This window comes from Petaurus breviceps, unplaced genomic scaffold, assembly GCF_028583685.1.
Source record: "Petaurus breviceps papuanus isolate PSGF00001 unplaced genomic scaffold, PetGlider_PUasm1.0 91133, whole genome shotgun sequence".
Classification (NCBI taxonomy): domain Eukaryota; kingdom Metazoa; phylum Chordata; class Mammalia; order Diprotodontia; family Petauridae; genus Petaurus; species Petaurus breviceps.
The window spans coordinates 67,925,909-67,944,307 of NW_027187419.1; the positions used below are offsets into that span (position 1 = coordinate 67,925,909).

The 18,399-nt window shown below is 36.4% G+C and overlaps 1 protein-coding gene across 3 annotated transcripts in view; it reads left to right on the forward strand.

Annotated features, from left to right (window-relative positions):
• PDS5B (PDS5 cohesin associated factor B) overlaps positions 1-18,399 on the forward strand; it is a 234,921-nt gene that overhangs the window by 102,952 nt on the left and 113,570 nt on the right. For all 3 annotated transcript variants that reach the window (XM_069080647.1, XM_069080648.1, XM_069080649.1), the window contains 3 exons: positions 940-1,085; positions 10,288-10,439; positions 12,265-12,378. In XM_069080647.1, the coding sequence (XP_068936748.1) occupies positions 940-1,085; positions 10,288-10,439; positions 12,265-12,378 (412 nt within the window). The remainder of the gene's footprint in view (positions 1-939; positions 1,086-10,287; positions 10,440-12,264; positions 12,379-18,399) is intronic.

Consider the following 18,399-nt stretch of genomic DNA (forward strand, 5'->3'; position numbering starts at 1 on the left):
CCTAGAAAAAATCTTCTATTGTGCTTAGAGAAAATAGAAGATGGAGTGAATCATGCAGAGAACTTTTGAGGCCTAGAAGAAAGGATTTGAGGGAGCCTTTGTTGAATGGGTTTAGTATTTTTGTTTAAGTAGAAGGCTGTGATATGTAGTAACTGTGAGTATCTAGTCTTTTTTTTTTTTCTTTTTTGGAGTGGGGGAGGCAGGGTAGTTGGATTTAAGTGTCTTGCCCAAGGTCACGTGGCTAATAAGTGTCAAGTGTCTGAGGCCAGATTTGAACTCAGGTCCTCCTGACTCCAAGGCCAGTGCTCTATTCACTGCCCCACCTAGCTGCCCCTATCTAGTCTTTTCAAATGCTCAGAGTATCATTGCTGAATTTTTTCATCTGCTAATTTTTAAATTACCTGCTTCTATCCACTGTATTAAATTTACCTGTCTTTGACTTTAAGCCCTTCCATCATATCAGTTCACATTTGCTAAATTAGTTGCATCTCTCCTTCTTTCATTTTTCAAGTGGAGTTGTTTTGTTCTGCCATCTCTCCTAAATTAACTATATTTTCTCTTAAATATAAATCCTTTCACAAAACTGTAATTTAAGGGATCATAAAGTAAACATTCTGATTTTTCTTCAAAAGAACAAATTTAACATTATAATACATTCTAACCCTCCTCATAAAAAAAATTCCATAGAAGAGATTTACTCTCTCTTTTTATATGCAGTAGCAGAGGTCGAGAAATAATGGTAGGAAAAAATCTACCACCTAGCTGCATTAACTAATATAAATAAACAACAATTCTTTCAGATTCTGGTGACACAGTTTTTGTTAAACTTTACCAATTCCATTTTTCTTTTTGAGGCATGTTTTCATTACTTATATGATTTCTTTAATTAGTTTAAGCTAAAAAATATTAATTCTCATGATAGAAAATTTTTTCTTTCAGAATATCTTAAAGTGAGATCACATGATCCTGAAGAAGCCATTAGACATGATGTTATTGTATCTATAGTTACAGCAGCTAAGAAAGATATTCTTCTCGTTAATGATCACTTACTTAATTTTGTGCGAGAGAGAACATTAGACAAACGGGTAAGTAGGCATGAATGATAATTTGTAGTTTGAGCTCCTAAAATTTCATATTTAAATATGTTTCAGCCTTTTTTTCCCCTACTTTGATAAGGTTAGTAACACATTTGCTGGAGAAATAGGGATAGGAACTGCACTTGTGATTTTACTGGTGTGGGGAATTCCTCATTGAAAAAATTCCTCAGACCCACAGAGCCTGTACATATTGGGTAACTCATAGTCTTGGTAGTTGCTTGGAGCATGGAAATAGGAAAAAACTTGCTGAGGGTCACATAGAGAGTACTGGTTGTGTCAGAGGCAGGACTTGAACCCAGCCTTTCATAGCTTTAAGGCAGATTCTTTCTGCTACATAATACTGCCTCTGCTGACTTTTTAATGGAATTTTTAATGCCCCAAACAATTATTTAGTGTCTCATTTTTAAACTTAGAAATGAGACTGCTTATAGGAGTGGTAAATTCAAGAATTTAAGCCATTCTCTCTCATTACCATGTTTTTACTCTGCGTGGTGACTATAGTTTTTATGATTTTAAATGTTGATGTTTAGAGGTTCTTTGGGGCTCATATTTATTGCATTCATCATCCTTTTTCTGTCTCTTGTGAAGATAGAAATGCCAATATCAATGTTAATTCAATAAAAGCAGTGTATATTTTAATGGAGTATTGTTGCCATGCAGTTATATGCAACAAAAAAACCCCAAGAAAGTTCTAGTTCACTTTCTTTAGTCTGGAACCTTTTTCCTTGGAGTAGCATATGTGTTCTAAAACAGCACTGAATTACCTCTCTAAGTCAACAGTCACTTACCTCAATGCCTCCCACATAATAAGCACTTAATAAACGCATGTTGACTTATTTGCTCTGTAATGTTGGCAAGTGATTTCTTCCAGGTGAACCTTCTACCCTGAGTAACATGGATTACTAGTCTGTTATTGTTTTAATTTTATTTGGTGAATCATTGGGTTTAGTGATGTACTCAGTGTAGGCAAGGACTATTAGGGAATAACAGTTAGAAATATCTGTCAAATTTAATAAGTAATTAAAAACATTCAGTACATAATCTTTCCAATTGTGCCAACACCACAATATAGACATTTCCTCGTTATTGTTTTTTAGTATCAGACAAGGATAGCAACATTAATTAAATGGAATCCAAAGAAAATTAATGTTTCCATCACACATTTTAACCAGATCAATCAATAAACAATTATTAGGTGCTTACAATTTTTCAGGCACTGTGCTAAGTGCTGGTGATTCAGAAAGTGGCAAAGCACAGTTCTTAGGCTTCAAGGAGTGTACAGTCTAATGGGGGAGACAGTATGTAAAAGAAAAAAGATATGCAAAGCAAACTCTGTATAGAAAAAAATGGACAAATGGAAGTGCTAGAATTGAGAGGAGTTAGAGAAGGCCTCTAGTAGAAGATAGGATTTTAGTTGGGACTTAAAGGAAGCAAGGGAGATCAGTAGTTAGAGTTAAGGAGGGAGAGTGTTCTAGGCCAGAGAAAATACCCGGAGCAAGGAGATATGGAGTGTGTCATTCATGGAACAGCCAGGAGGCCAATGCCACTGGAGTAAGAAGTATGAGTTGGGTAGTAAGATGTAAGAAGAATGGAAAGGTAAGAGAGGGCTGGGTTATTAAGAGCTTTGAATTGACAAACAAAGCATTTTTTATTTTATCCTGGAGGCAATAGGAAGTCACTGGAATTTATTGATTTGGTATGGACCTGGGGGGGAGAGGGAAGAGGGGGAGAGGGGAGAGAGGGAGAGAGAGAGACAGAGTGAGTGAGTGAGTGTGTGACCTGCCTTTTAGGGCAGTCACTTTAATGACTGAAGTGAGGATGAATTGGAGTAGGGAGAGACTTGAATCAGGCTGTCCCACTAGCAGACTTCTTGTAGTAGTCCAGCTGTGAGGTGACTAGGGCTTGTACCAGAGTGGTGACAGTGTCAGAGGAGAGAAGCGGGCATATTCAAGAAATATTGCAAAGCCTTAGCAATAGATTGGATATGGAGGGTGAGAGATAGTGAGGAACTGGGAGGATAGTGTTGCCTTTGACAATAGGGAAGGTTTAAGGAGAAAGATAAGTTCTGTTTTAGACATATTAAGATATCTGAAAGGGAGTTGGAGAGAGGTGATATTGGAGGTCAGCAGAGATAATAGGGCAGGAAAGGTAGATTTGAGAATTGTCACCATGGAGATGGTTAATTAAATCTATGGGAGCTGATGAGATCACCAGGTGAAATGAAAAATAATAGAGTGAGGAGAGAGGAAAGGCCCAGGATAGAATGCTGAGGGACACCTACAGTTATTTAGCCTGATCTGGATGAGGATCCAGCAGAGGAGATGGAGAAAGAGTGGTCATATAGTTAGAAGGAGAACCAGGAGAGAGTGGTATCCTAAAGATCTAAGAGAAGAGAGTTTCAAGGAAAAGATACTGATCAACAGTGTCAAAAGTTGCATAGAGCTCAAGAAAGTTCAGATTGAGAAACGGTCATTGAATTTCTTAACTGAGATACCAGTGATTTTAGGGAGAGCAATTTCAGTGGAATGATGAGATCAAAAAGGTCAGAATGCAGGCGGCAGGAGAGAGGAAAAACAATAAGGGATAGAAAAGCAAGATAGTTTTACAAAGTACAAAATGGATACTTTTTTACATCATAGAGTATAGAAAATTAGAGGTCAAGGAAACCTTCAAGGTCATCGGCCAGCCCTGTATTCCTATTTCATCTTTATAGTTTTACAGATGAGGAGAATGGATCTCAGAAAGGTTTAGTGAGTTGCTCAAGGCTACACAGCTATATAACATTGATTAGTGCTTTAAGAATTCATAAATTCTTTAAAATATTGCTTCAAGGTGGATAGTACAAATACTTCCTTGCTTTTATAGATGGGATACCTGAGACTCCAAAAAGTTTGTGTTTGATGTGAGATTTGAATGTAGGTTTTCTTTTTTATTTTTTTAAATCAACCAGTTAATTAATTAATTAATTCGTTTATTTATAAAAGCAATTGGGGTTAAGTAACTTGCTCAAGGTTACACGGCCATTTATTTCTGGGTGTGGTGCTAGATATCAGAGCCCAGATTCGATCCCAGGTCATCCCGACTCTGGGGCCGGTGCTCTTACTCACTGAGCTACCTGGCCGCCCCTGAACATAGGTTTTCTAATTCTAGGTCTATTAGTACTCTCTCCACTCTACCATGTAGCCTCTATTGTTTAGTATTAATGTATGGTAGACATGGGCCATGTCCCAGTTCTTTGAAATGCTCCTCCTTTCCTCCACAATTCAAACCAACATGACCACCATCACTGCCTTGATCAACATCCCTCCTCAGACCCTGATGGGTACCACCCAGGACCATGAACCCCGAGAGCCTTGGGGATAGCAGTATGCCCACTCCTCAACCTCCAGACCTACTTCCAGCTCAGCTCCAAAAGCCATTATTAAGAAAAGGAATCATTGCGGAAAGGGTGCCCACCTTCATTACCAATAGGAACAACTTCTGATCACCTGCCATCAACAGTCAGATAGATGCACAAGTTCTGGGATCAGCAGCACCTCCCATATCACCATTCCAGATTCTAGACCAGCTCTCACAGCTATCATCCAGAATAGCAGCTTCTGTGAAGAAGGAGCAGCCATCCCTGTGAACTGTAACTCAGAGGGCAGGCAAGCTAACCTAACTGAAGTGGCAAGGCAGCCTGAAAGAGAGACAGGAGACAACATGTTCTAGCCAAGTCAAACCACCTACTTGTGGTCGCCATCTTGTCATAGCCCCTGATGGAGATAATCCAGGACCCTGAACCAAAGAGCCTTGAGAATAACAGTGTTTACAGCTCAGTGCTACCAGTCATCATCCTGGGAAACAGTGCCTGTGGAGATGCAGTCTGGCAACTGCTCCTGTTATACCATAGGTAATGAAGAGCAATAAAGGAAAGTTCTTATTACCAAAGTCCTTGACATAGCACAATGATGTAATTTTTATCTGTGGAAATGACATTAAAAAGGAAGAATTATCTTATTCCTTTGCTGTTGCTCCCTACCTTTCCATCTGACTTTGAGTTGAAATCTTCTGTATGTGCTGCTTCCCAATAAGAATGTGAACTCTTTGAGACCAGAGGCCGTCTTAATTTTCTATTTGTATATTGAATGCTTAGCACCATGTTTTGTAAACAGTAAGCTCTTAATGAATACTTTATTAATTTTTTTTTAACCAAAAAAGTAATTTAGGTTGTCTACTAATGGTTTAAGAAGCCACTGTAGCTCCTTGGAGGTAAGAATGTTAGATCTTAAGCTCGAGTCTAGACAGTCAGCTTAACCAAATTCTTTTTTATAAACAGTATCATGAGGATGTTTTTTACTCTTTACCTAAAAATGGTAGTAGTTTCAGGAAGTGTTTAAGAACTTTCACCTTTTTCTATTGATTAGTAATCCATCAAACAAGCATTTATTAAGTACCTACTATGTGCCTGGCCCTGAAGTAGGCTTTGGGGATGAAAAGATACAAACAAAATTTCCCTTGCTCTTAAAGAGCTCACATTCTAACAGAAAAAAAAAGTATGTAAATCAATATAGATTATATACAAAGTAAATACAAGATAATTTGGGAATATATGAGAGGATCGACAAAGTTAGCCTCAAATAATAAATTTAGGCATTTTAAATATTTTTTTTTCCTTTTTGGAGGGGGGAGGTAGGGTAACTGGGGCCAAGTGACTTGCCCAAGGTCACATGGCCAGGTTTTTGTGTTACCGTGTTTCCCCGATAATAAGACACTGTCTTACTAATTTTTTGGACAGAAAAACACCAGAGGGCTTATTTTCAGGGGAGGGCTTATTTTAATGAACATTGACAGCAATTTTAATAAACAGGTAAATGTGAACAAAAAAATGTACCTTTATTCAATAAGCAAATCACTGGGCGCTCACTGTTGCAGCTCTGATTGGATGCAGCTCGGAGCGCAGCGTGCGTTTCACAGGGGGGGGCGATAATGTAGCGTGTAGGGCAGGGGATCACCTTCACTACAGTAGCAATCTCAATAGGGCTTATTTTCGGGATAGGTCTTATTATCGGGGAAACACGGTACGTGTCTGAGACTGGATCTGAATTCAGGTCCTCCCAACTCCAGGGCTAGTGCTGTATTCACTACTCCACCTAGCTGCCCCTAAATAGTTTTCTAAGACATAAATGAGCAGTCCTTCTGATGATCCTAAGCAAATGACCACTCTGAAGATAATTAACAGGTTATTTACCATATACCACACAGAATAGATTGACAAATTCTATGAAGAAGTCGGCAAGAATCTTTTAAACCAAGTTATTGTATAAATTGCTATTTCTTGACTTCATTGTGAATTCCTCCATAGAAGATGTTGAAAAATTTATTGGAAACTGTGGCCCAATATTAAGAAATTCAAGAAGAATAAGATTTGTAGATTGCTTCAAAGCTTTATATCTGTCACAAAGAGAATTAGGATTCACATGAAGAGCTCTAAACAAGATAAAAAGAATGAAATTGAAATTTCTGATTCCCAATGTAGAAGCTATCAAAATCACTTGACTGTGTATATATTAATAATGATCATGATGATAATAATTAAATTTTCATAGTGCTGTAAGGTTTGCAAAATACTTTACAAATACTTTCTTATTCGATCCTCACAACAACCCTGGGACTCAGGTGCTATTATTTTGTCCATTTTACAGATTAGGAAAATGATAGCCCGAAATTGAGTGACTTGCCCAGGATCACATGGCTACTAAGTGTCTGTGGCCATGTTTGAATTCAAATCTTCCTGACTCCAGGTTCAGTGCTCTGTTCTCTATAACACTTAGCTCCTACCAGATTACTATAACTAGATAGTAATAGATACAACAACCAGATAACTTGTTCAAACAAATGTCAAATTCAGTTCCAAACTAGAAGACTCAAAATGAAAAGAAATGATGCTAAGATATTTGAGTCATTTCAACCAGAAGTATTAAAAAAACTGTTGATGCTGAAAAGTGGAAACTGGATAAAGGAAAAAACAACAGAGATTCTTAACATTTCCTACAGATATTTAATGCAATCACCCAAACAAGGAAACCAAAACGGCCTACAAATTACCTTAGCCAGCAACTATATAACCTCCTTTTTGGAGAGACTTAGTAGCTAATGTCAAAATTGGTTTAGAATATAAATTCATTTGCAAATGTTATTTTGAGAATAAGGTGGTTCTCCAATTGATAAATTGTCAAAGGAAATGAACAGGCACTTTTCCGGTAAAGAAATCAAAACAATTTATAGTCATATGAAAAAAATGCACAAAATCACTGTTGATTAGAGAAATGCAAATTAAACAACCTTGAGATATCATTTTATACCTATCAGATTGGGTAAAATGATAGTACTGGAAAGTTAAAAAATGTTGGAGGAGATGTGGAAAAATTGGGCGCTTAAATCATTGTTGATGGATCTGTGAACTGATCCTGCCTTTTGGAGAACAATTTTGAATTATACCCAAAGACTTACTAAACTCCCAATTACCCTTTAACCCAGCAATACCACTATTAGGTCTGTTTCCCAAGACGATTAGGGAAAAAGGAAAAGAACCTATATGATCTAAAACATTTATAGCAGCTCTATTTGTGGTGGCAAAGAACTGGAAATTTCAGGGATGCTTGTTAATCGGGGAATGGCTAAACAAATTGTGGTGTATATATATGTTTGTGTTGGGATAGTACTCTGCTGTAAGAAATGATGAACTCGGTGATTTTAGAAAAGTGGGTGCTGCACGAAATAATGAAGAGTGAAATGAGCAGAACCAAGAGAATGTATACAGTAACAGCAGTATTTTAAGAACAACTTTGAGCGACCAAGTCATTCTAACTATTACAAATGCCCAAATTAACTGCAAAGATCCTATGATGGATGATGCTGTTTACATCCAGAGAAAGAACTGACATAATACTCGAACATTTATGTCTAATAGTAGCCTTCTCTAGGATGGAGAGGAGGGGAGGGAAGAGAAAAAAAGAGAAAGTCATATGATGACTTTGTATATTTGAAAAGAATAGCAAGTTGTACATAATGGATCTGCAGTTTCAGGTGCAATCTTCTTTTTCTATTCTACTTGGTTATGGAAATACTTGTTTAATTTTTTAAGTTTATCATAAAAATATTTGTAATTTTTTTTGTTTTTTTGTTTTTCTTTGAGGGCAATTGGGGTTAAATGATAAAATGTTGTTTGCTAAATTCATAATAAAGAATTTTTATGTTAAAAAAAACACAAAAAGAATATGGTGGAATGTTGTGATCAGTGTCATTACATATACTTCGGACAGGTAATGAAGATGAGTAGTGACTAAGAGGAAGAGCACAGCCTGACCTGTAATTAGGGAATTCTACACATCTTTTAGTAGTCTCAAGTTCCTCTGTGAAAGACATTAATTTTTTAAACAATATTCTCTCAATTCTTGCTTTGTGGATATAAGTCACAGAAAACACCACAATCTCTAAAGAATCAAAGTCCGGTTTGCCAAAACAAAAAAATGGTATAAAATATAATCCAGAATATTTGTGATTCCATTTCATTTAGAATATTAAGTGCTGAGGACACAGAGGAAAAAAAGGAAAAATTCACTTGACCCCAAGGAGTTTATATTGTTCATATTGCACAAACAAGTGAAAAGGAAATAATAAATAATTCTAAAAGGGTTTGAGTATTAATAACAGAAGGGAGAGTAAGGCAGAGAAGAGCTAAGATGTAAGTAGAAGTAGTCATTGAAGCTGTTAATTTGAAAGAAGGTTGAGATCTTTGGGGAAAGAAGTTAAGAAGCATTTCAGAGATGTGAGATCTCTTGTATATAGACATGGATGTGGGAAATGAAATGTCACATATAAGCAACCATTAGCAATCCAGTTTGATTGTAACAGTGCTTAAAGGAGAGCAAGTATAAAAGAGAACTAGGAAAGTTGGTAAAGCTATACTGTGCAGCACACAATGGCAAGGTCAGATGTTTGCATTTTATTTTAGAGTCAGTAAGTTACCACTTAAGATTTTTGAGTTGGGGTATCTTATGATGAGATTTGTGTTTGAGAAATATCTATTTGATAGTTGTGTGAGGGCCATTTTGGAGAGAGCAGAGAATGGAAATAGGGAGGCCAATTTGGAAATGGTTGCAGTAGTCTTAAGACCTGAAAAGAAGATGAATTAGTTGTGATTTCAGCATTTAGCACAGTGCCTGGCACAGTGTAGGTACTTCATAAATGTTTGTTGATGATATTGATGATGATGGTTTATTTGGTAAAGCTAATGAACTCACTTTCTTAAATCCGTTGTAACCTGGGGCAAGTTATTTATCCTCTTGGGCTTGAATTTTCTGTTTGTCAAAATTGAGGGGATAGGACTAGTTGATTTTTAAGGTTCTTTGCACTACAGAAATCCTGTCATCTCCATTATGGTGCCTTTTCGTGGAATTCACGTGATCTCTGAATTCATAAAGATTATGTCATGGAAATATTAATTGTGGATAGTTCATACAAATTTGGAAAGATTTCAGTTATAGTTCCAAGGGTAGATGTTCTAAAGACCAGTCAAGCTAAGTTTAGAAATTTTTCCCATTGAGAGGTTAGCCTCTGGGTGACGGTATTTTCTGTCAGTAGAATGCATTTAAACTATCTCCCAGGGCTTGGGATACTTGGTGGGGAGTTATTGATATGTTTGAAATTACAGATATTTTTGAAATATTAAGGGATTTAACTTTTGTACTTAAGCTACTTTTAATTGTCAGGAAAACAAAGTTATAGATTATGGAGCTTGAATTTTACAAAGCAGTTCTACATTATTTGTTCCTTTATTTGCTTTCTTGATTTTTGCATCTTTAAATCACAATAGTATTCAGAAACTTAAAAACTTTGCCCCATTAAATATAATAAAATTAAGATATAAATTTATGACACACTTTTTACATGATTGTTTTCTTATAGAGAGATCATATTCATAGGTATATTTGGTTGTTTAGCAAGTTCATGTGTGGTATCTGTTCTGAGAGGACATATATCAGAAGATGCTTTTTTAATAAAGTGAAGGGAAGACAAATTTAAAATGATAGTTTCTAAACTTAAATAAAAATGACTTCTTTTTAAAATGAGACTATGTGTGTGTGTGTGTGTGTGTGTGTGTGTGTGTATGTATATATATATTTATTTATTTATTTGCTTTTTTAAGTGGCGAGTAAGAAAAGAAGCCATGATGGGACTTGCCCAAATTTACAAGAAATATTCGTTACAGTCAGAGGCTGGAAAGGAAGCTGCAAAACAAATTTCATGGATCAAGGACAAATTGCTACATATATATTATCAAAACAGTATTGATGACCGGTAGGTTTGAACCATTGGACCATTATCAATTTTCTTTTCTGATTCATTATAGAGGTACTTTTAAAATGCTATTGATCTTAATTTCACCTGAAAAAATCACATATGTACTTGTGTATAAATTTAAGTTTATTTTTTAATTTTTAGAGCGGGAAAATCAAAACCAATTAACTAAGTCCACAGTCTATGAGATTTTAATTTTAAATTCCAATTTACTTTTCAAAACATGTGTTTGCTAAGGGTTGACTGGACAGTTTTTATATGGAATACTGGATAGCAAAGAGTTGAGACTTTCTATGTAGATTTGACAATATGCTCATATTCCAGATTTCTAGTGTAGTTTCCTTTAGACTCACAAAAGTCTGAAACTGAAAAGTGTGTGGAGTAATAAAGTGGCAAATCCACCTGGAAGAATTTAAACTGAGCTCTTTCAAAAGTATCTAGTTGTAATTTGAGTCTGGAAGTATTCCTGTTCTATGTAGTAATCATCGTCTCAACATTCCTAGAGTCCCATGATGGTCATGCAAGTACTAGAGATTTGCAGAGAAAAGAGTGAGAACCTTTCTCCTGATATTATCAGATATGTTCAGATTTAGGACTCAACTTCAAAGTGGTAGTCATACTTCTCTTTTCTATACTTATCTATCCCCTGTGGTCACAATCTTAGATTGTATGACCATTGACAAGTATAAATATTGTTTCAGTGTTAAGGAAATAATTTGAAAAAGCAACTGTATCCTAAAAAAAATCTCTATAGGCTGTTTGTTTTATCTCTTTGATACTACAATTGCTGTTTTCCCAACTCTCAGATTAGCATAGAACAAAGGTCCTTGATGATAGATCTAACATCCCATAATTTCAGTAGTGTCCTCTCATAATGATTTCTTTACAAATCACTTGAGGGCAGGGTATGGTTTTTGTCTTCATTTAAAAAAATTAAATTGTGCCTCATTTCTTAAGTTCTTTTTTTTTTTAAATTTTAGTTTTTTATTTTTTGCAGGGGGGAGGACAGGGCAGTTGGGGTTAAGTGACTGGCCCAAGGTCACACAGCTAGTAAGTGTTAAGTGCCTGAGGCTGGATTTGAACTCAGGTCCTCCAGAAGCCAGGGCCAATGCTTTATTCACTGAGCTATCTAGCTACCCCTGCCTCATATCTTAATGGAATAATTTCTGGAAACAAGAGTTACTTAGTCTCTGTTTTCTTTCTTTTTTTTTTTTTTTTGCTAAGTTTTATTTTATAAGTATCTCAGATTTTTAGTTTTGATTGTTTTCCTTTATTGTGTGAGATTCAGAAGAGAAAAAGAATCCTTTGGTCTTTAAACATTTAATAAAAATACATACCAACATAATTGAATCTGTCTTCAAAATCAAGGTTGGGCTGTGTTAATGACAAGGTGAATAATTTGAAACCAGTAACAGTAGTCATAAAGATTCCTGCTAGCAACCTGATTGCTTTTATTTATTGATTGATTGGTTGATTGAAGCAATTGGGGTTAAGTAACTTGCTCAAGGTTACACGGCCAGTTATTTCTGGGTGTGGTGCTAAGTATCAGAGCCTGGATTCGATCCCAGGTCATCCCGACTCTGGGGCTGGTGCTCTTACTTGCTGTGCTACGTGGCCGCCCCTAACCTGATTGCTTTTAACAGAAATAGTTGACCTTACTTTAATTTTGAAGTGAGGACCTTTCCTAATTATCAGTCTTCTGAGATGGAAAAGTATCACTTATGGTTTGTTATGTATTGATTATGAAAAACTAGTAAACCTTCTACAGCATTTTAAAAATGCCACATGCAAACTTATGTGACCGTTGCTTTTTATTCCATTACAGGTTGCTTGTTGAACGAATTTTTGCTCAGTACATGGTTCCTCACAATCTGGAAACAACAGAACGAATGAAATGCTTATATTACCTGTATGCTACATTGGACTTAAATGCTGTGAAGTAGGTTTTCTATGACATTCATTATTTTTGCAGTGGAATCACATTTGATAAAAGGAAAATAAGGAACAAAAATGTTGCAGTTAGAAAATTTCAAATTTACCTAAAACAGGCATTTATAGGCAGTTAGGTGGTACTATGGTCTGGGCTTGGTGTCTGAAAGATCTGAATTGAAATTCAGTCTCTGACATTTACACTCTGACACTTTGTGACCCTAGGCAATTTAACTTCTGTCTCTCTCAGTTTCCTCAAATGCAAAATGCTGGTAATAACAAAACTTGTTTTCCAGGGTTGTAGTGAGATAGATCTTGTAGAGCAGCACTTCTTAAAACTGTGGGTTGTGACCCCAGGGGATCACAGAAAATTTGGCAACAGTAAAAGATTTCTGAACATGCAATGACCGAGAATTAATTAAAAATCAAACGTGTAATGAATCTGAGGTGCTTCTGGTAGCACTTGCCCTGAGTTACATCAGGCAGCTTCCCTAAAGTTTTGTATCAATATTGGCTATTTGTTGTTACTGGTTTTGTGGTTGTTATGACGTGTTACCTATCTTTAAGGAACTGTGCTAGTTATTCAAAGAGAAAAATTAAAACAGTCCTTGCCCTCAAGAAACTTATGATCTACTGTGGATAGAGACTATATGTGCATGTATAAGTGAATGCAAAATTTATACGAAGCAATTTTGAGATGAGAGGAGGATGATGTACTAACAATTAGGGAATCAGGAAAGGCCTTGTATAGAAAGTGGCATCTGAACCGAACTTTAAAATGGAGATAGAGATTCTAAGACATGGAGATGAGGAGGGGAGAGTATTCTACAGATAGGATGTATTTTTAGGGTATACAGTCAATCTGGACTAATAAATTGGAGCCAAATATGTTATATGCTTTGAAAGTCAAATAAGAGGAATTTTTATTTTATGCCCAGAGCCATTAGAGCTCAGAGCTCTTATAAAAAATAAAAAGCATAATGAATTGCTTTTTGATCCTATTAGAACTGGGGTATGAGTGAATAGGGGTGATCTGAGAGAGGTTTTGAATGTAGAGTAAATAAGACTTAGCAATTTATTAGCTATTAGGGCAGGGAGGAGGGAAGTGTTGGGTGAAGGGAAAGGGAATTGTTGAAGATAATTGCAAAGTTGCAAACCTCCATAATTAAAAGGAAGATGATGCCCTTCATAGAAATAAGGACATTATTAGGAGGGATGGATTTAGTAAGAAATATGAGTTCATATTTAATTAATGAGTTTGAGTGGTGGAGCTCTCTAGTAGGTAAATGTTTGGTGATGTAGAACTAGAGCTAAGGAGAAAGAGTAGGGCAGTATATGTATATAGATAGATAGGAAGTCTCCTGGTGATAATTAAACTTCTGGGAGCTAATCAAATCACTAAGAGAAAGAAGAGAAAAAGGTCTAAGAATGAGCACTGGGAGTATACTCTTGCATAGGTGGTCTGACATCAGTGATGACCTAGCAGAGGAGACTGACAATGAGTGGTCACCCCAATGGGAGGAAAACCAAGAGAGGGCAGTGTCACGTAAACTCAGGGAAGAGAATGTATTTAGGAGAGAGAGAGGAAGATCAACAGTGTTAAATGTTGTAGAGACATCTAGAAGTTGTTTGGATGTTGTTTCCCAGTTAGACTGTGATCTTGAAAGCAACGAGTATTATTTACCTTTCTTTGTATCTTTAGGGCTTGGCCCAGTGCCTATCATGGGAGGTGAGGAAGTAGAGTCAATAAGTATAGATGTATGTATATACGAATATAGGTTATTTTTATAGACAGAAAGGATAACTGTAGGATGATAGTTTATGGGATGGGAAGGTCTAATGAAGGTTAGTTTTGCTTTTGGAAGGGGGAAATCTGGGCATGTTTGTAGGCTTCACTAAAAATAAACTAGTGAATAAAGAAAGATTGAAATGTAGAATGGGAGAAGAGATTTTAAAAAATTCTTAGAAGAGATCAAGGTTACAGGTACAGGGGTTGTTGTTCTTGTCAAGAAGAAAGGCTGTCTCTTTCCTGAGACTACAAAGGGGAAGAAAATGGAGATTCTTTTTGTTGAGGAAATTTCACATATAGAATTGTGGGAAAGGGAGCTCACATCTGAATTTCTCCAATTCATAAGGTGAGGCAAAGTCCTTTGTTTTTTTGTTTTCATTTCCTTTTTTTTTTTTTTCTGCTTTTTGGAGGGGGAAGGCAGGACAATTGGGTTTAAGTGACTTGCTTAAGGTCACATGGCCAGTAAATGTTAAGTGTCTGAGGCCAGATTTGACCTCAGGGCCTCCTGACTCCAGGGCCGCTGCTCTATTCACTGCACCACCTAGCTGCCCCAAGTTCCTTTGCATAGAACAAAGAGCAGAGGAAATAAGCTGTATAGGTGGCTTAAAGAAAAATTCCATTGTCTCTCCCTTTTTGAAAAATCAACAGTTTTGGCCTTTGTTTCATCCTGTGCTATCCTCTTCTGTTCTCCAGGATTTTTCTGTGTCATCAACAGTGTTTCCTTTCACATTTGCAAGTTCTTTAAGTTGTTCATCTTGGCCAGGTCACTTGATTGTCCAAGGGAAAACTAAGGATTCTCTTATTAGCTTCTTACCTGTTTTGTGTATCAGTACTCAAATAGTTCTTCCTTCTGTTTCTTTGGTCCAAAAATCGTTATCCTTGGCAGGTAAATCTGATTAAATTAAGAAGTATGTAAGTGTGTGTATTCCCAGTTACTTATCCTTGTTCCATTTATTTTCAGCAGTTATCTTGTCCTCTCCTCAGTGTCAGTTCATATATCAGCCCTTCTATCCTTCTTCAAATTCGCAATAATCATTGTTCCTTATAGCCCAATGTAATCAAATCTGATCCAAAGGGACGGTATTTTTTAAATGCTTAGCATAATATAGTAGTAGGCCCTATATAAATGCTTATTACTTTCCCCTTTCCCTCCATAAAATTGCATTGCCTTTATGTCATAGTTCATTCAGTCATTCCTCAGCAAATGCTTGCTTTCCCCCCAGTCTTTTACTTTGACAAAAACAAGAAACAATTAGAATATTTAGTGCCAGTATGGTTTTTATAACTTTGAACTATTTGGGGTATGTGTCCCATAGTGATATCAATTGGTTAGAGGATATGAATAGTGTAGTAACTTTTCTTGCATGATTCCAAATTATTTTTTCAAAACTGTTGCATTAATTCACAACTTTGGCAACAGTAATTTGTGTCTTCCTACAAACTCTCTAACTTTTATATTATTTATCATATATTATTCAGAAAAAGATGAATTTTTAAACCCTCCACCAGTCCAGATATGTGGAGTGCCACTTGAAAGATAGCATGAGTATTGTTTAAATTTTCCTTTTTATTATTAGGAATTTAGAACATTTTTAATATGGTTGTTGATGGTTTTCAGTTCTTCTCTGGAAAAGTAGTTTTTCTTTTTTTTTTTTTTAAAGCAATCAGGGTTAAGTAACTTGCTCAAGGTTACACGGCCAGTTATTTCTGGGTGTGGTGCTGAGTATCTGAGCCCAGATTTGATCCAGGTCATCCCAACACTGGAGCTCTTTCTCGCTGAGCCACCTGGCTGCCCCTTTGGAAAAGTAGTTTTTCATTTCCTTTGATTTTGTGTGTGTGTGTGATTTTTTTCACCCCAAAAAGCTGGACAATTTACTTTTTATCCTGTGCAATTTTCATTTATGATTTCTGGAAATAAAGCTCTGAAAAAAAAGACTTAAAAAAAAGCCTATTGTGATTCAAAAGGAACTATTTTGACTATTCCTTTAAACCCAAGTCACTCTGGCTTTCACTGAATGGCCAATGTTAACTTCTAGCCCAAGCTTCTGTTGCTCATTGTTTAGATTTTGATGACTTAGAATGAGTGTAAATAGCAATTGTTTTCTGTTCTGGACAGAAACTTTGAGGATCTTCCCCTTCCAGACTGATATTTTAGATTTAGGTCCTTTACTTGAATTCATACTTAGCCCTTACTCTTTGAATGGGCATTACCTCAAACAAAATGAAACCTAGGAAAGATTTTAAATTTAGAAAGGCCAAGGTCACCTGCTACAACTTGGGCCATTGCCAGTCATCTTTACTTCTGTCTTGCCACTGGACTTTAATGACTATGTAGGAGAGAGAGATTCTGATTACTTTGCACAATTCTGCCTCGATTAAATCCTAATTCACTTGCTAGTCAAGACATCACCCTGGTGCATTTTCAAGAATGAAGGGCAAACAACATCAACTGGGGGCAGCTAGGTGGTGCAGTGGATCAGTTATTGGTGGTGCACTTATCTGTTGCTAAATAGCTATTAGTCTTATGTATTCATGTTAAGTCCCCTAATTTTGTGTATCTGTCTTTTATCCAGTATTTTTGATGCAAAACTTCCTCTGATCCCTGTTCTTTTTTTCCCTTAATCTAGTTGTATGATTTTATTTATTTAATTATTTTTAAGGCAGGTGGGGTTAAGTAACTTGCTCAAGGTTACACGGCCAGTTATTTCTGGGTGTGGTGCTAAGTATCTGAGCCCGGATTCGATCCCAGGTCATCCTGACACTGGGGCCAGTGCTCTTACTCTCTGAGCCACCTGGTCACCCCGAGTATTGATTTTATTTTGACAAAAGCTTGTTAATTTCTTAAAATGAAAGTTGCCTATTTTTTCTCCTTGTGTTCACCTCTTGTCACAATAACACTTCATGTATGAATTGGAGGATAGTTTAAAAAAATTTTTTTTTTCTTGAGTCAGTAAAGTTGATGAAAGTTTTTCCTTTTTGTGTTGGTGTTAAATTTCCAATGAAATAGCTCAGGTATTTCAGAAAAAAAATATGAGACTAGCAGATATGCAGTAGGCATGATATTTTTGGCTTTGAAATACTGAAAGAAAAAAAATTTTTTTTAACATTTTTTTTCCAAATGCTTTATTAACTTCTGATTTACATCATTCATTTCTGCCAGATTTTGAGTTACAAATTTTCTCCCCATTTTCCCCCTACCTACTACCCCAATATAGCAGTCCCACAGGATATCCCCTCATCCAATCTGCTCTCTCCCATATTTTCTCCCATACCCCTTTCCACATTTCCAGTGGATCTCTGTGCCCCGGTGCCTGTATATCTTAATTCCCAATTACATGTAAAATAGTATTAATAATCGTATATATATATTTGATTTTAAAACTTTGAATTCTATATTCATTCCCTTCCTCCCTTGTCACCCACCCTTACTGGGAAGATAAGCAGTTCAGTATAGGTTGTACATGTGTGGCTAATGCAAAACAATAACATAGTAGATATATTGTAAAAGACTGACTATATTTCCCTCCCTCCTATCCCACCTTCCACTTGTTCTATTCTCTGCTTTGATCCCGTCCCTTTTCAAAAGTGGGTGCTTCCAAAGTCCATCCCCCCCAGCCTACCCTCCCTTCGATCATCCTCCCTCTCATTCCCTTCCCGCCCTACTCTCCTGCTGGGTGAGATACCCTATTTAGTGTGTATTTCATTCCCTCCTCAAGGCAAATTCAATGGGAATAGGGTTGACCCATTCCCTTTTGCCTTCCTATTCCTCCCCTTCATTGTAACCATTTTCCCTTGCCTCTTCTTTATGAGATAGTTTACCCCATTCTGTCTCTCCCCATCTCCTCTCATTATATTCCTCTCTCACCTCTTAATTTCACCTTTTAAGTAACATCCCTTCCTGTTAAATTGGTCCTGTGCCCTCTATCTATATATACCTGTAAACATATATACACATTCACATATGTATTCATATGCCCATATACCGTCATATATATATATATATATATTTCTATTCCCTTCAACTACTGAGAAAAGTTTCATAAGTTACAATTATTGTTATTCCATGTAGGAATGTTAATAGTTCAACTTTGATAAGTTCCTTATGATTTCTTTTTCCTGTTTACCTTCTCATGCTTCTCTTGCTTCTTGTGTCTGAATGTCAGATTTTCTATTCAACTCTGTTCTTTTCATCAAGAATGCTTGAAAGTCCTCTATTCCACTGAATGACCATATTTTCCCCTG